The sequence below is a fragment of the Mus pahari genome, chromosome X (genome assembly GCF_900095145.1).
Source record: "Mus pahari chromosome X, PAHARI_EIJ_v1.1, whole genome shotgun sequence".
NCBI classification, from domain to species: Eukaryota; Metazoa; Chordata; class Mammalia; order Rodentia; family Muridae; genus Mus; species Mus pahari.
Window position 1 is genome coordinate 50,968,041 of NC_034613.1, and position 19,217 is coordinate 50,987,257.

Consider the following 19,217-nt stretch of genomic DNA (forward strand, 5'->3'; position numbering starts at 1 on the left):
AGAAGGGAATGCCAGGGCCAAGAAATGGGACTGGGTGGGTAGGGGAGCAGGGGCAGGGGGAGGGTATAGGGAACTTTCAGGATAGCATTTGAAATGTAAATAAAGAAAATATCTAATAAAAAAAAGTCAAAATAAAAAGAGTTCCAATCATTTTATCTCCCCCACTTTGTAAAACCCTATGCAAATGTTTTCATCTCTCAACCTGACTTGGTAAAACTTTTGTTTGCAGAGTTGTAAGCCCCTTTTAAAAATGAGCCATTCACCAAAGACTGTAAGGCTAAACCCTAAGCAGTGGGAAGAAGACAGCTGCCACCTCCAGGAGAAGACAAAGCAAGTGAGCTTGTCCTAAGTCCTTGCTCTTCCACTTTGGTTAGTAGCTCATCTTTCTGATCAAAAGTCAAGTTTAACTTTGTGGAGACACTAAGTTCAGATCAGTGTCTCTATCAGTACCACCTATCTGAGAATAAGTGCAAAGATGAAGAAGCACAAATTGAGTGCATACCATGCAATTTCTTATTTACACCTAAAGCTCAAGGACTGGGCCATTTCAAAAATATCAGAAGTAGGACATATTATACTACAGAAGACTTAAAACCAGGATGAAAAAAAGTCCTTTTAAGGCAAAAGTCTGAATTTATACTTGGAAAGTCTCTCCTCCAATCATTTGCATGTCATGAGCATATATCCATGGATATAGCTGCTGGAAAGCCAAAGTCTTAGAGCATGTCAAGGTATATGGGAATTTACTGCTAATCGCTTTAAAAATTTTTAAATTTATATTAAACAATTTTATGTATTTATTTTGTGGCTAGGAATGGAGTGAATCCACTATGGTGTACATGTGGAGGTGAGTTGATACTTTTAAGGCATCATATTTCTCCTTCCAAACCCTTATGTGGGTCCCAGGTATCAAATTTGGGTTGCCAGACTTACATACATTTACAATCTGTGACATCTTGTTGGCTATAACATCTCCTTTAAACAAGAGAATCTAAAGAGAAAGAAGTCAAATGGACAGCTAGAGTATAATTGTGCTGGACAGGGTTTTGTTGGTTGTTGTTTTTTTGTTTCTTTGTTGTTGTTTGTCAACTTGACACATGACAGAGTCACCTGACACGAAGGAACCTCAATTGAGAAAACACCCTCATCAGACTGAACTTTAATCAAGCCTATAGGCTGTGCCATCCCAGGGCAGGTGGTCCTGGGGTATATAAGCAAGCAAGGAAACTGAGCAAACCAGGAGGAACAAGTCTGTAAGCAGCATTCGCACAAGGGGTTCAGTTCTTGCCTTGAGTTCCATTGTGATGATAAACTGTAAGGTAAAGTACACACTTTCCTTCTCAAGTTGCTGTGGTCACTATGCTTTATCACAGTGATAGAAAGAAAACTAAGATATCAATAGCCAACTAAAGATTATTTCTAAGGTTCAAAATAAGTACCTCAAAGAGAACCAGAGTGGTGGGAGATGGCACACTAACAAAATAAATGTTTTTTTAAAAGTAAACACAGAAATGCCAGAGACACATTAAAGCCCAGCACTGAGGGACAGGGGCAGGAGGATCTTTATGAGTTTCAGGTCTTCCTGAATGAGATTTTGCCAGAAACCAACCAACCAACCAACCAACCAACCAACCAAACAACCAACCAAAAACCAATCAACAACAAAGCATCCAAAAACGTCCCAAGTGCTCACTGAGCATTTGGGAAAAAGAATTCACACGTTTTTTATGATATTCTCAAAGTGGCTTGTGACTAAAAAAAGAAAATAAACTTTTAAAAGCATCGATATTGTCACTTGGAAACCCAATACAATTTAAAACAGGAATTTAACTGTCCCACCAATTTCAAGTAAATAAATAAATGAAGGATAAATTCCAATAAACTCAAGCTAACAGCTGAACTTCTGGGACACTGACCTTCTGTTCTCAAACTACATGTTTGTTTTCTTTTAAAAACTAAACAAATAAGCATTAAGGCCACTTAAAAGTCCTTAATACAAGTAGTATTAACAGATCAAAGGGAACCTTTTTTTTGGATCTATTCCTCTTATCATTACTGTTGTTTTGCAATACTAAGGATTCAAATCAGGTCTTTACTGAAGTAGGTACACTCCATGCCTTGCTTGCTTTTACTCTAGCAGATTAACATTTTCCTTCGAACTTTGCTTAGTCTTGTCATTGGAAACTAGTGTTCTTCTCTTTAGAAGGACCTGAGATAAGACCTCAGGGTGTTATAACTTCCCTTCCCATAAGTGTCTGACATGGTATTTGACAAGAAACATGAGGATGTTTGTTTTGAGCAGGGTCTAATACTACAGCTAAGTCTAATCTCACACTCAGGGCAATCCTCCTGCTTTGGCCTGCTGAGTCCTAGAACCACAACTGTTAAACCACCACTGAGGCCTCTAAATCAATCCAAAAACAATGAGTAAAATTTATGTACTGGCCATTGAAATCACTGAAATGAGTGGGATGTAAAATGAGTAAGTAAAAGAAAAAAAGTAAATTAAGAAACACTCATCTATTTTATAAACTAGATTAGCACAGATTAAGAAACATTATTGGGGGCTGGTGAGATGGCTCAGTGGGTAAGAGCACTCAACTGCTCGTCCGAAGGTCCAGAGTTCAAATCCCAGCAACCACATGGTGGCTCACAACCATCCGTAACAAGATCTGACGCCCTCTTCTGGAGTGTCTGAAGACAGCTACAATGTACTTACATATAATAATAAAAAAAAAGAAACATTATTGGGCTGGAGAAATGCCTCAGCAGTTAAGAGTACTACTGGCTGCTCCTCCAGGTCCTGAGTTCAATTCTTGGCAACCAAATGGTACCTTACGACCATCTATATAAATATAAATATATAAATAAAATCATGCTGCTGAAAGAAAAACATTTTCAAAGAGTTTTCTAATCAGAAGCAAAATGGAACATTAGACATATACATGAAGTTATTAAAGTTCACTTTTTTATCTAAAAACAGGACTCTCAGACTTGGTTTGCTGCTACACAAATAAAAATAATGCCAATCACAGGAAGAAAGCGCATATAGTAGTTATTTTAAATATAGTGATGAAGTGAATTTTCTGTCCTAAGTTCTTGCCAAGAAGATACTTGTGCTATTTAAAAAATACTGTATTTATATTTCCTATATACAGGTATCTTGCCTGAATGTATGTCTATGCATGATGCATGTGCCTGGTGCCTGAGCCTTCATGTGGGTGCTAGGAAAAGCAAATGCTCTTAATTGTTGAGGTGTTTTTCCTTAAACTATCTTAATATGGAGCCATAAAGTTAAAAATCTGTCCAAAGATTTAAGAATATGTTTAAAAATGTTTCTACATAAAATACTAGCACTGCATATATTTTTTTATGGAGAGTATTTTCACTTATTTTGTAGTGAGTTAAATAATTGGTAGAGGTGGATACACACACACACACACACACACACACACACACTCAGAGCTTCTAAAACTTGTATTAGATCAAAAGTTGTGTTACTGACTCAAACATCTACCATCTAAAAACAACTAAAATCAAATTTTCTATTAAATAAATCTCAAAATATATAAAGTAGGTGAGCTGAAGTGAATATGAACTAAGCAACTGAAGGCTTGAGCTTTATTTGATTTGTGCCTGAAGTATGTGGTATAGCTCAGTGAATGAGTAGTTATCCAGCATAGGTGTAGTTTTATGTTTTATCCCAAGCTCCAGAGAAAAGAGTGGAAATGGCTGTTTTTATGTTAAGTCCACCAAGTTTCTCACTTAGCATTAAAACTGCTGACGGGGAGGATGAAGTGCTAATATTTTGTATAGTACAAGCAAAAGTTAAACAAAGGCAGGTGTGTCAGCACATATCTGTAATCTTTCTACTCAGGAAGGTAAGATAGGAGGATTGCTAGGAGTTCAAGGACAGCCTGAACTACATAGGCAAGCCAATGTAGGGGAAAATAACAAAACCTTGTCAAAAACAAACAAAAAACAAAAAAGGGGGAACAGGGAGACAGGTAAAAATGAAATACTATTTAAAAAGTAACTTATAAAGTTACCAGTAAACTGAACTGCACAAAGAACACAACCTTCCCTACCTACTAGAATCATCTGGATGCTATAGAATAGAAAAGTAAGATTAATTGTCAGTAAGTTTTTATATTGGTAACTGCTCACTTGGCTAAATTAGCATAGTCAAGTTCTTATCTATTCTCTTTTATGTAGGCAGTAAGTAGAATTTTGAGCTTTACAGTCTACCTCCACTACAGATCTTTAATTTTTCACACTTTCATCTACTGTAAATCCCAATCTCCAAAACCCAATACAGTCACTGACTACAACCAAATCAGAACTTAGTAAAATTTAAAGGTTATTTTTAGTGAGTTTGACAAAAATGAAAGATTTCCTCTCAGTTTTAATAAATACTGCCATTAATGACTTTGCTTTTTATCATTTGTTTGTTTATTGTATTACTTATTGTCTATGTATGAACGAGTACATACATGTGTGCTACAATGTACATGTGGAGGTCAGGGGACATCTTATGGGGGTCAATACTCACTTTATTCCAAGTAGGAACCAGATCATCAGGTTTGGTGGCAAGCGCCTTTACCCACTGAACCATTTTACTGGCCTCAATTCAGTTTTTTAAATAAAGGAAATGATAGCATAATTTTAGACCTAAAACTCTGATCAAAGACATGTTTAACATTATAAATGAACTATGTATTAACACACTATTCTTATTTCACTGAAGAGACACTGGAGCTCAGAATTTATAAGAGAAAATTAATGCTCCTTTTATTAAAGAAGAGAATTTCCAATTCTCTTCCAGCTAGAAAATTATGGTTATAACCCAAAGTCCCTGTAGAATACTTTAGATTAAGTAAGGCCTCATTTTTTTCCTAAGGAAGTATTTGTGTTCCTGAAGTAGCTAATTTTATAAGTAAATAAAATTTAAGGTCAAAGTGTTTGTCTTCAGTGCACCCTGCATTTATAACATACATTTCCTGTAGCACTGACTTTACAGGAAGTTACTTGTAAAGAAAAAGCACTCAAAAAGCAAGAATTTTTTGACAGAGTAGAGAAAGGAAAATTGCATTTGCTATACTGTTTAAATACAGTTAGCATATGCTATCAATTTTATATTTCTTCAATTAAAAGACCATGGTACAAATATATGGAACCAAAGGTAATGCAATGAAGACAAGGTGCAATTATAAAATTGTTGGTTTCTTCAGAGCAGATCCAAAGGCTCACTTCTAAAAAGAACCCTCTCCATACATTCAAATCAAAGAGGCCAAGAAAATATATAGTAATGCACTGGAATAATCACAGAATACAAATAACAAACAGATACATTTGCTATGTTAACACATGGCAAACATAGTGCTAAATGCCTTATATGTATCATTAATTCCATTCTCATTACAATCTCCTGAAATGAACAATGCAATTTACCTATTTTATGGATAAGAAAATTAAGGTTCAAGTTAAACAATTTTAACTTCCTATTCACTTCTTCTAAACTGGGCATGGTAGCACGTGCTTTTAATCCTGGCACTTGGGAGGCAGAGGAAGGCAGATTTCTGTGAGGTTGAGGTCAGTCTGGTCTACATACTGAGTTTAAGGATAGCTAGAGCTATATAGTAAGACAAAACAAAGCCAAAAATACAAACAAACAAACACCCCCCAACCACATTTTTGTTCCCAGAAATGAGGTCCTCATCGACAAAAATACGCACTATCATTAACATTCACCAAACTAAGGTTGTCATATTAACATTTCTTTCTAAACCTAGTATAGTGATGCATATCTATAACATTAGCACTTGAGAGGTAGTAACAACACAAACACACACACACACACACACACACACACACACACACACACACAAATGAATTGAGGTCAGCCTTTTTTCCTGAAATTACTGTATTGTCAATATTCTTCTTTGTATAGCTCAACAGTTTTTATTAAAAAACAAAACAATTAATTAGAAAAACTATATGTATGGTATTCAGAGGAGGGTGCCTAGAGGTATCTTAGTCATAAGTGTACAAAATGTCCACATCTGTATCGTGGTTTGCTTAGAAACAAAATTTTAACTCTCTCTTGTGCTCTTTAAAACACAAAAACATGTTATTGCATTGTTTTAGATGCTAAAATGGAAGTTACATAAAATTTGAAAAAGCATTCCATTAAATACATAATGATTGAGAACTAAAGGGCAACAAATAATCATAATTTAATGAAAAGTCACCATCAGCATAGTTCTTTACTGTCTTCCATATAAGACAGTAGAGAAAATCATAATTCTTTCATATTGATGGAGAAGAGAATAAAGCTGAGGATGGTACACAAACTGCATAATATGAAAAGGAATTTTTCTTCAAAGTTATAGGGCCTTACACAGTAGTTCTGTTCCTGGCTTTATCTCAAGTGCTTGCTTATCAAAGTGGGAGCTTTCTCTGGGTTTAGTTTCTCTATCTCTAAGTCAACAAGATGAACCTCAAAAGACCTTTTAGTTCTTGTGTCTATGATTGTGAGCCAAAGGTCTATAATTGTTTGCTTAGTTGGGTAACATGGAGTAAGTCCAAATCTATACTGCAAAGACTATTATTCACTACCTCACATACAAGTATATAAGCCCTTGACTATGACTAAAAGTTCTGCAACAATGTGTAAGAGTAAAAGAAAATAAGCATTTTATCTGATTGTTGAGGTGTTCTACAGGCTTACATACATATCGGTTCACTGGGCTTCTCAGTTTTCACATTCAGATTTTACATATTAATCTTTTATTTCTTTCTTTTTGTAGATACAAGGTCTCTCACAATACAATCCCAGCTGTCCTAGAACCCAAAGAGCTGTGTGCTTCTGCTTATATTTTTATATTAATATTTGAACTGAAAACAATCTCCATTATGCCATTGCCTAAAGGAGAAACTAAAGGAATATTTGAATATGAGAACATGCTATATTGTTAAAGGAAGAATTTTAGAGCCTAAGTGACTGCAGATGTGCACTGAATTAAATGTCACTGATATTTTAGCTCTCTTTTGCCAGACTGCATTTGGAAGTCAAGAACATTATCAAAATATGCTCCTTGCTATAAGTGATTGTAATAAACCAGGTATCTACTATCTAGCACCTTTCCTGGTTGGCCAGCAATAAAGATCAGTAAATTAGGACTAGCAGAGTGATGACTACTGGGTACTAGGAGCTGTAAGAAGTGCTTCCATCTATGAAGTATTAGTCATTTTATAGACTGTATTCATTAATTTAATAAAGGTGGTATAGCTAATAAATACTTTATCAAGATTTAAATACAAATATTCAAACTTGTAGGACCCTGCTCTCAACTTAGACCATACTAAACTAAGACCATTATTCAAAAAGTGCTGTGGCTAAACTTTATAGGTCAAGCAATATACAGGCAAAATGTACCCTGTAGGACCCAGAATCACAAGTCAGAAGCAAGATGGAGGAGAGGAGAGATGTAAATGGAAGTCACTAAGCACCCTCCAAAAGAATGTAAATCATGTACAGTTTAATCCTTTCAAGGGCAATTCAGAAAGCTTTACACAATAAATAATTAATAAGTCCCCATGTTGGCAAATGTTCTACCACTGAGAAACACCTCTCCCCAGCACAATAATTATTACTTGTAGCACATTTTAAGGCCTGAAGTAATATGCACCAACAACAGGCACTGTGAATCATAATGGGAGGCAAGTGATAGGCTTTTTAAAAAGTAAATTACTGGGCTGGAGAGATGGCTCAGTGGTTAAGAGCACTGACTGTTCTTTCGAAGGTCCAGAGTTCAAATCCCAGCAACCACATGGTGGCTCACAACGATCCATAATGAGATCTGATGCCCTCTTCTGGTGCATCTGAAGACAGCTACAGTGTACTTAGATATAATAATAAATAAACCTTTTTTAAAAAAAGTAAATTACTGTTCAGAGTATTAATTACCACAGTTGGCATTATGATTTGTACATGACCATGTGTGTATACATATATAAATGCATCAGCATCTTTAGAAGCATAAATGAATATATCCAACTTTTTATGAACTTCTCATGAATATTTTTTTTAAGACTTTCTAGAGATTCCTAGGAAGTTCCAGACACCTGCAATGGGGGAAGCCCCAGAAGTCTTCATGGGTTATCTAATCCTAATAGTAGGAAAATGGAACCTGAAGAGGCCACTCCTGTATCCAGGCAGGACCCCCAGTGGAGGGATAAGGACACCAACACACCCACAAAAATTTCGACCCAAAATTTGTCCTGTCTAAAAGAAATGCAGGAACAAGGATGGAGCAGAGTCTGAGGGAATGGCCAACCAACAATCAGCCCAACCTGAGACCCATGGACAAGCACCAATCCCTGACACAATGATAGTGTTATGCTTGCAGACAGGAGTTTGGCATAACTGTCCTGAGAGGCTCTACACAACAGCTGACTCAGACAGATGCATACACCCACAATTAGACAGTAGATGGCTCTTGGAGACTCTTTTGGAAGAATAGGAGGAAGGATTGCAGGCCCTGAGGGGATGGAAACCCCACAGGAAGACCAATAGAGTCAACTAACCTGGACCCTTAGGAGCTCTCAGGGACTAAGACACCAATCAAAAGACACACACAGGCTGGAGCAAGGCCCCTGGCACATATGTTGTAGATGTGCAGCTCAGTCTCCACGGGGTACCCCAACAACTGGAGTGGGGGCTGTCCCTAAGGCAACAGCCTGTCTATGGAATCTGTTTCCCAACAGGGCTACCTTGTCTGACCACAATAGGATAGGATGCACCTGACCCTGAAGAGACTTGATGTGCCAGGGTTGGATGATATACGGGGTGGGGGAAAGGAATCCTCTCAGAGGAGAAGGAGAGGGGTTATTGGGGAGGGATTATGTGAGGGGAAACTGGGGGAGAAGTGATTGGGATGTAAATAAATTAATTTAAAAAAACAAACTTACCTTAGATGAGACTATTCTATTATCACAAAATCTTTGTGCAATATAAGCTTCTGTTCCAGAAATGGGATGATTGCCAACAAACACTGTGCGTGTACCAACTCGTTTCTCTTCTCCAGCACACTAGCCAAGAAAGAAGGAAAAGGTCAGCTTTTCACCATGTTTCCCCATGTTTTTACCAAGCTTAGAATTCTGGTGAATCAGAGAAGCGGGGAATGGTAAAAACCCTGTCTAGAAATTAAAATCCACAAATCTCTTAGCAAGAAAACAAATTATCCTAGCAAAACTGTTGTTTGAACCAACTATTCTAAAGCCAACAGTACATTTCTAAAATAGTTACAGAAAGCAATTAAAGGCATCTAGAGAACTTTACCTCAAAATATGGCACTCTGATTGATATGCTGCTAATTTGATAATAAGACTCTTGGAAAGATGTTGTAAGAGTGTTTACTCTGATACTGTACTGTGCTGGATACCCCACAGAAGAAAGTTAATTGCAACTATTATTTTCTGTGTATTTTCTTTAACTAATCTCTTATTTTCAGGAAGGAAGATTCAATAATAAACTAGACTTGAACAGATTTTTGACACAAGTGTTGTCTATTTCCTATGCAGGTTCATTCAATTCTCCCAAACAATGATTTCTTAATCACAGTGTAAGCCCTAGACACATCCATCCACCTAAACTCATTTGTTATTCCTTAAATTGTTACATTCTTCATCTTCTCATGCCCTAGTGTACTGGCTGGTTTTATGTGTCAACTTGACACAGGATGGAGTTATCACAGAAAAAGGAGAGTATCTCCATGAGATCCAGCTGTGGGGCATTTTCTCAATTAGTGATCAAGCAGGAGGGCCTCTTGTGGGTGGGACCATCTCTGAGCTGGTAGTCTTGAGTTCTATAAGAGAGCAGGCTGAGCAAGCCAGGGAAGCAAGTAACATCCCTCCATGGCCTCTGCTCCTGCTTCCTGACCTGCTTGAGTTCCAGTCCTGACTTCCTTTGGTGATGGAAGTGTAAGCTGAATAAAACCCTTTCCTCACCAACTTGCTTCTTGGTCATGATATTTGTGCAGGAATAGAAACATCCTGTGGATACTTCATTCCTCCTTAGAATAAGGAACAAAATACCCATGAAAGGATATAGGTACAGAGACAAAATTTAGAGCTAAGATGAAAGGATGGACTATCCAGAGACTACCCCATCTGAGAATCCATCCCATCATCAGCCACCAAACCCAGATACTAATGCACATGCCAGCAAGATTCTGCTGAAGGGACCCTAATATTGCAGCCTCTTGTGGGGCTATGCCAGTGCCTGGCAAACACAGAGGTGGAGGCTCATAGTCAACTATTGGATGGAACACAGGGCCCCCAATGGAGGAGCTAGAGAAAGTACCCAAGGACCTGAAGGGGGCTGCAACCCTGTAGATGGAACAACAATATGAACTAACCAGTACCCCCAGAGCTTGTGTCTCTAGCTGCATATGTAGCAGAAGATGGCTTAATCAGCCATCATTGGGAAGAGAGGTACCTTGGTCTTGCAAACTTTATATGACCCAGCACAGGGGAAGACCAGAGCCAAGAAGTGGGAGTGGGTGGGTAGGGGAGCAGGGGCGGGGGGGGGAGTATAGGGAACTTTCAGGATAGCATTTGAAATGCAAATAAAGAAAATGATAATAATAATAATAAAAAGATGTCAAAAAAAGAAAGAAACTGGAGAGATCTCCCATGCTCATAGATTGCCAGAATTAACAAAGTAAAAATGGCCATCCTACCAAAGGCAATCTATAGATTCAGTGCAATACTAATCAAAATCCCAACACAATTCTTCAAAGACATGGAAAGAGCAATTCTCAAATTCATCTGGAAAGGCAAAAAAGCCAGAATAGCCAAAACAATTCTTAACAATAAAAGAACAGCTAGGGGAAACACCATCCCTTAAGCTTTACTACCAAGCAATAGTGATAAAAACTGCATGGTATTGGTACAGAGACAGACATGATGATCAATGGAATAGAATTTAAGACTCAGAAATAAAATCACACACTTATGGACACTTGATCTTTGACAAAGACGCCAAAAATATACAATGGATAGAAGAAAGCCTCTTCAGTAAATGGTGCTGGTCTAACTGGCTGTCTGTATGTAGAAAAATGAAAATACACCCAGATTTGTCACCTTGCACAAAGCTCAAGTCGAAATGGATCAAGGACCTCAACATAAAACCATATACACTGAATCTAATAGAAGAGAAAGTGGGAAAGAGCCTTGAACTCATTGGCACAAGGGGAACTTTTCTAAACAGAACTCTAAACAGACCTCCAATGGCTCATGCTCTAAGATCAAGAATTGATAAAGGTCACATGACCTCATGAAACTGGAAAGCTTCTGTAAAGCAAAGGACATAGTCAATAAGATAAATTGGTGTCCTACAGATTGGATAGAATGTGGACTGGGGGTTGGGAAGGATAGGGGAACATGATCTGGTATTCAGTGAGGGAAAAGGACTGGAGTCCCTAGGGCCAATGGAGAGAGTAGAAACAGGCAACCTTGGGAGGTAGGAAGTTGGGGATTCCCTCTAGAATGTACCAGAGACCTGGGAGGCGAGACTCTCAGGACTCAAAGGGCGGGACTTTGGATGAAAGGCCTGACAGTGGAGAGAGGGAACTTGTAGAGCCTACCTCCAGGGCATCAAGTGAGGAACAGGGTTGCCATCCCACAGTCACAACTCTGACCCATATTTGTTCCTGTCTGAAAGAACTGCAGGGATGGAAATGGAGAAGAGCCTGATGAAAAGAAGGTCCAGGGACAGGCCCAAAGAGGGATCCAGCTCAAGGGGAGGTCCCAAGATTGCTGAGGCTATAGAGCGCTCACACAAAGGGACCTAGCATGATTGCACTCTGGAAGATCCAACAAGCAGCTAAAAGAGTCAGAGACAGATAAAAGAAGATGACTCCTGTTGCTGAATTAGGAAAAGGCTGGAAGAACCTGAGAAGGTCGACCCTGTAGGAGGACCAGCAGTCTTAATTAACCTGGACCCCCAAGATTTCTCAAACACTGGACCACCAACCAGGCAGCATACACCAGCTGATATGAGAGCCCCAACGCACATATACAGTAGAGGACTGCCAGGTCTGTGTTCATTAAGAGAAGCTGCATCTAACCCTCAAGAGACTGGAGGCCCCAGGGAGTTTAAAGGTCAGGTGAGATGAGGAGTGGGGACAACCATGTGGAGACAGGGGTGAGGGGAGGAGGTGTGGGATGTGGAGCAGTTGGAGGGTGGATGGGGGGAGGGAGGAATAAAATCTGGAATGCAAATAAATAAATTAGAAAAAAACAGTAGTGTTAGTTCCCATGATTTTTTAAATAATATAGGTGCTTTTGCCAAATCAGAGAAATCCAAGAAGGAAACATTAAGAAATGATATCATTTGGATGGAAGACAATATAGTTTTGGTGTAGGAGTATATAATTCCTGTCACTGGTAATGCATTCAAGTTTATTAGGAGTCCATCTTGTGATGGATTGAGTCCCATCAAAATGTTCTTATAAACATTAATTTTTAAGCATTAAATAGGCTAGCACAGACTCTATTGTACTGACACAAACACTACTTAAAAAGTATTCTTAAAACTGTAAAAACATTAAAATTACACTCAGAACATATAGCATAACCAAGAATAAAGCTTAAATTTCTTTCTTATGATAAAAATTGCCTGCCTGTGTCAGCACTTGGGAGGCAGGAAAACTGGGGACTATAGGCTGGCTGGGCAATGCAGAACCCCATCTCAGCAAACAAAAATCACCTTCCTATGCCTAGTTTTTGAAACACTCGCGCACACACACACACACACACACATTTATATAAAAAATAATCACTCAAAACAGCAAAAACTGCAACACACACATTTATATAAAAAATAATCACTCAAAACAGCAAAAACTGCAAAACAGCAAAAATTGAGCTATTCTCAATTATGATTATCTTTGGCCTATGGCTTTGATATTCATTTTAAAAGGAAAGCCGTTGGAAGTATAATTTGATTCTTGCATTCAGACCTTTGAATGGATAAGTAAGAGCCTCAATACAAAACTGTAACTGCAACAGCTAACAGTGGAGTGGAAACAAAGCATACCTCGCCATCCTTTTCAGGTTTGTTGGTAAACTTAAATCACCTAGACAGATATATATCTGTGATTATTAATCTTGACCATTACATTCACACTGAGATATGGGTCTATTGCTTAATATTTTTCTGGATGTTTTACAGGTGAAAAATATATAAGTGAGCCTGAAAATTACTGCTACCTTACTGTATTAAAATTATGCTAATTGTCAACTATCAACCTATAAATTTTCAATATAGTACTTATAATCCTGCCTGCATTTTTCCTTCAGGTTACAATACTTTGAATAATTTCCTTTTACATGGTAAAATCCAAAAAAATTCATTATTAAACAATGTCTTTTCAAACCACTTCAAACTGTTCACAAAATGAAAATTTTGTTTGTTTATCTCTTGTCTTCCATTCAGATCATTAATAATGAAACTTATAGGCACTGATATAATGCAAAGCTATCTGTCTTATTAGCAAATGATCTTAGCAGATGTTATCCTTGATAATTACATAATTGTTTTGAATGGTCAGACTCCTCTGCTTGAGTTCTTATAATAAATAAAAGCTAAGAAAAATACCAATTAAAACTTGAAAGGAGCTGGAGAGATGTCTCAACAGTTAAGAGAGCACTGGGTATTCTTCCAGAAGCCATTGGGCAGCACACAATTGTCTATAACTCCTGCCAAGAAATCTGACATACTCTTTTGACTTCCCTGGCACCAGGCATGCACTTGACGCACAGACATACAGGCAGCCAAAACACACATACACATAAAATAAACATAGAAATTAAATTAAAATAAACTGAGAATATACAAATGGTTTTAAACTATTCACACCTAACCAAAGCTATTTTCTTCCTTGAAACATTAGTATATTGTAACTAAATATGGCTAAAAATGGAAAAAACAATCTCAATGCTAAAAAAAAAAAAAAAATACATTTGATCAAAAGTCAAAAGTTCAGATGCCTATTTAAAAGGATCCCCAACGTCAGATAACTATCTCAGGATTTGTGGGGAACAGTGCAAGGAAGAGAACAGTACAGCACCACAATTTGACTACAGTATATTGAGCTTCTTGGTTAAAATTACTACAGTCTGTTCAATAGTCAATTAGCTGAGGTTTCCACGCTCATTCTGTTGTAACAAACCAAGGCAAAAAAAATCCTAATTTTAATTTACAGTCATAATGCAAAATAAATCTTTGGGGGGGGGTGGTTGAACAGGGTTTCTCTGTGTAGCCCTGGCTGTCCTAGAACTCACTCTGTGGACCAGGCTGGCCTGGAACTCAAAAATCTGCGTGCCTCTGCCTCCCAAGTGCTGGGATTAAAGGGGTGCACTGCCACTCCCCAGCTGGAAAATGAATCTTAAGAATATATGTTTCACATTTTGCTTTTACTGCAACTTCTTAAGTGATCAAGCTGCTTCTTCCTCCTTTACCCCAGTTAGTAAAGTAAACATATAGGATGCTTTGTTTGGCTTTGCCTTTAGATCTTAATTACGGTCCTATTTACTGAAATTTGTAAACATCTGATCAAAACAGTTATGTGGATGAAATTTTTCTATAGACACCAAAAGGAATTACCTACTAGCAGTATATTTAACTGAATAAAAATTGCTATCAGAAATAATATTAAGCTCTACACAAACATATCCAATATGCAAGCACAATACTTAAAAAGAATAGATGTGAGAACCTATATAAGAACAACACTGTGTTGCAAGCTTTCAATTGTACTTTTCATTATATCAATCTCATTTACTGAACAGTTTAATTTTACCAGAAACAGCAAATCCTATGCATTCCCACACCATGCCTTCACCCTAAGTAACTCAGAGCTACAAAAATATAAATAAAATTCAGCTTTTCTAAAAGATTACTTAATATAGTTGATGGATCAAAATGCTGTAAGCATTTTGTAATTCACAATTTTAACAGGAATTTTTAAAAAATGATTCAGAGGTTGCTTTATTTAAAGACTATAATCTCAGTCTCCCAGAGTCCCTAGTGGTACACAGTAACTTAACTTTATTAGTAGTATCTTTCATAACTTGGATATAGCCTTACAAAATACATACATAACTAGAGATGAACATATCTTTATAAGGTGACAAAGTTTTTTGTTCTCACTACCCATATCTGTATACCATCTTTTATTCTAAATGTGTAACAAACCTTAAAACTCTAAATATAATGGTAGTTAAGCTCTAAAATCTAAGAAAGAGAAGCTGGCAATCCAGCTAAATACTGATAAATATCCTCAGAAAATGAATAAATACACCAACAAAAGGAAAGCAAGAAGAAGGTTCCTGGACAGAGCAAACCTGGGTAACAGGAAAACAGAATAAAATACAGATTACAAACCTCAGAGGTGTTAGAAAAAGACGAGGCCATCTGCATACTGACTCAAAATTTTCTAACAGCTAAGTTGCAGAGAGAAGACTGCAAATCATTAAGAAGTTGTGATCCTTGCAAAGTTTCCTGGAATTTAGGATGAAAGCCAACTTTCCTTTGAGGGTTAGTACTTCGGTGGGAAGTGGCGAAGGAAGCACTAGAGGACCTAAAGGAGTTAGTGTGGAAGCAGCACTCTAGTGGACTGGCCTCTGTTATTATGGCACTTCGTGTCTGTCTATTACTTTTCTCTAAAAAATCCTAATTTTCCTTGGCAATATAAATTTGAACATCTTTCTCCCTCCCCCAAATATGTTGGCACAGTATTGTATTCTTTCCTCATCTTAAAAATTTCTTTCTTCCTTCCCCTAATTTCTAACTATAATAAACAATGATGACAGGGCTGGAGAGATGGATCAGTGGTTAAGAGCACTGACTGCTCTTCCAGAGGTCCTGGGTTCAAATCCCAGCAACCATATGGCAGTTCACAACCATCTGTAATGAGATCTGATGCCCTCTTTTGGTGTATCTGAAGACAGCTACAGTGTACTTACATATAACAATAAATAAATCTTAAAAACAAAAAAGAACAATGATGACAATTATATTTCTTAGGACAATTCACAAATGTTAATTACATATATTTGATATTTTCAAAGTGGGTCTATGTAGCACTGGCTGGCCGAGAAACAGAATGGCCTAAAACTCTCAGAGATATACCTGCTTAAGCCAATTGCCCAGTTTAACTGAAATTTTAGTTTTAGATCTTTGAATAGTTTAAGAGATATAATCTAGGTATTTGTTATGAATCACTGGGTTTCTCCTTAAGAAAACTACTACAATTTTAAATTTCCAAGCTTTAAAGATCTGTACAAAACAGATGTAAGACATAAGAAAATGGTTTCTATGGAAAGTTTATTTAGGAGTAGAAAATTTTCATTATTTAGAGATTCTCATAGGTATAAAAATTTTATATGTCAGCAGCAAACCGCAATATCCAGCAAAAAGAAACACTGGGTATGGGAAGCACCTTCAATCAATATTATTACATAGAAGAGATAAAATCTCATTCAAGAACTACTTTTTAGATCAGAAAAGAAAAAATATTACAGTATAAGGGAAGAAAAGTTCTGGCTAAAGTACATCAGAAAGAGAAGGAAGAGGTAAATGATGGTATGAACAGGGTTTTATTTCATTTCTGCTTTAGTTACAGTTTCCATTGCTGTAGTCAACTTAGTTTGAACAGTTCCCAAAAGTTACATGGAATGATCCTGACTGAGGAAGTAGCTCTGTGGCAGAGTACTTTCCTAGCAAGGAAAAACAAGGCTTGGCTTCATTCCTCACTACTGCAAACACAGTTTTTAGAAGGAAAGGAAAATAACAGATTTTCATCTTTTCATTGTGGCACATGGCTTAATGAGAGGTGCCTCTGGATTCTGATTCACAAACATTAGCTAGTTAAATTGCTATCTTCATTGCTCGGTTCTTAATAAAGCAAAAGTCTGTTCTTGAAAAAAAAAAAAAGAATGTTTCCTGGAAGTAAGGATTTCAGGACAAGATATGGAGTAAACAAAAACAAAAAACACATTTTCTTGGGAAATATTTACATCTGTGTTTTTTAAGGATGAAACATGAGGAAAACATTTTTTTTTGTTATTTTGACTCAATTTCATTATCTCTAAAAGAGGTTACACTAACTAAAGAATACTATAGTAGGATTAACTCAATAGCCAGAGGTAACCTTTAATAACTCAAAATTATTCATGTGAACAAAAGAATAGTTTTTGCAGATGTTAAAAACTACAGTAATATAAAACTTAAAAACTAGGCCAGCACAGGTTTAAATTTGCAATGCCTCCTGTTAGATGGGAAATGAGGGCCAACCATGGAGCCATTGGAGGCTGTTGTCCAAAACATACATTGTTTTAGAACTGTGTGAAATCTTGGCAACAAAATTAGTAATTATTTTTTTCCCTTTATGGTAGATAGTGTACAGCTACTTGTGTATTGTTCCAGAATTAATGCCATAGTTTATACACTCCCTTCCCTTCTCCAAAGCTTTGTTTTTAAACTTCCCGTGCACTACTGGGACAAAATAGTCATCTACCTCACTTGCTTCTTTGTGAGACAAAGGCTTATTATGCAGTCCTGGATGGTCTGAACTCACTATGTAGTCCTGCCCTATACCTTAACAGAGTTCTACCTGCCTCTGTCCTCTAAGTGCTGCTGGGATTAAAGGTGTACATTCTAGTCTAATTATTCTTTCTTTAAAGAAAAAGATTTATTTTTATGTTATGTTTTGAGTATTTGCCTGCAGATATGCATATGCACCACACATGTGCCTGGTGGCTAGAGAAGCCAGAAGAGGACAAAGAATCACCAGTAACAAGAAGTACAGATAATTTTGAGCCATCATGTAGGTGCTAGGAATCAAACCTGGTCCTCTGCTAGAGTGGAACATATTCTTAATGCCTGGGTCATCACTCTCATCCAAGAGACTAATGTTTTCCATAAAATGATGAGAAATGACATGTGCATTGGCATTCTGCCTACATATACATCCATGTACCACCTATGTGCCCTGAAGTGGAAGCCAGAAGAAGTTGTCAGATCCCTGGGACTGGAGTTACAGATGATTGTGAGCTGCCTGACTCCTCTGGAAGAGCAGCCTGTGTTCTTAACTATGGAGCCATCTCTACAACCCCAAGACTAACCTGTTCTTAAAAGATGTTTAGAAGAATTTACAAAAATCAGTAAGCATTTTGAAGTAAAAGAGAGAACTCTTAGTATCATAAGACATAAAAAATTAAATAAATAATTTGCAAATTTTAAAATACCTCTGTGTTTTGTTAAATCTCAATGTCTTTGAGGACTGCCAATTAGGAACCCACAATAAATATAAACTGTCAAGAACACACTGGCACAGGGGGAAATTTCCTAAACAGAACTCCAATGGCCATGCTCTAAGATCAAGAATTGATAAACGGGACCTCGTGAAACTGGAAAGCTTCTGTAAAGCAAAGGACATAGCCAATAAGGCAAATTGGCAACCTACAGATTAGAAAAAAAAACTTCACTAACCCCACATCCAATAGAGGGCTAATATCCAATATATATATAAAAAAAACTCAAGAAGGCAATCACCAAAAAATGAAACAACCCAATCAAAAAATGGGGTATAGAACTAAACTGAGAATTTACAATTGAGGAATCTCAAATGGCTGAGAAGCACCTAAAGAAATGTTCAAAGTCCTTATTGATCAGAGAAATGCAAATCAAAACAACCCTGAGATTCCACCTTACACCAGTCAGAATGGCTAAGACCAAAACCTCAGGTGACAATACATGTTGGAGAGGATGTGGAGAAAGAGGAACACTCCTCCATTGCTGGTGGGATTGCAGGCTGGTACAACCACTCTGGAAATCAATCTGGAGGTTCCTCAAAAAACTGGAAATAGATGTACCTGAAGACCCAGCTATACCACTTTTAGGCATATACCCAAAAAATGGTCCATCATGCCACAGGGGCATGTGTTCTACTATGTTCATAGCGGCCTTATTTGTGATAGCCAGAAGCTAGAAACAACCTAGATGTCCCAGGACAGAAGAACTGATACAGAAAATGTGGTTCATTTACACAATGGGATACTACTCAGGTATTAAGAACGAGGACATCCTATGCTGGGCATGGTGGCGCACGCCTTTAATCCCAGCACTCGGGAGGCAGAGGCAGGCG

At 37.4% G+C, this 19,217-nt stretch overlaps 1 protein-coding gene across 5 annotated transcripts in view; it reads right to left on the reverse strand.

Annotated features, from left to right (window-relative positions):
* Positions 1–19,217, reverse strand: part of Atp11c (ATPase phospholipid transporting 11C) — a 179,947-nt gene that overhangs the window by 91,931 nt on the left and 68,799 nt on the right. For all 5 annotated transcript variants that reach the window (XM_021187669.2, XM_021187667.1, XM_029534090.1 and 2 more), the window contains one exon: positions 8,974–9,093. In XM_021187669.2, the coding sequence (XP_021043328.1) occupies positions 8,974–9,093 (120 nt within the window). The remainder of the gene's footprint in view (positions 1–8,973; positions 9,094–19,217) is intronic.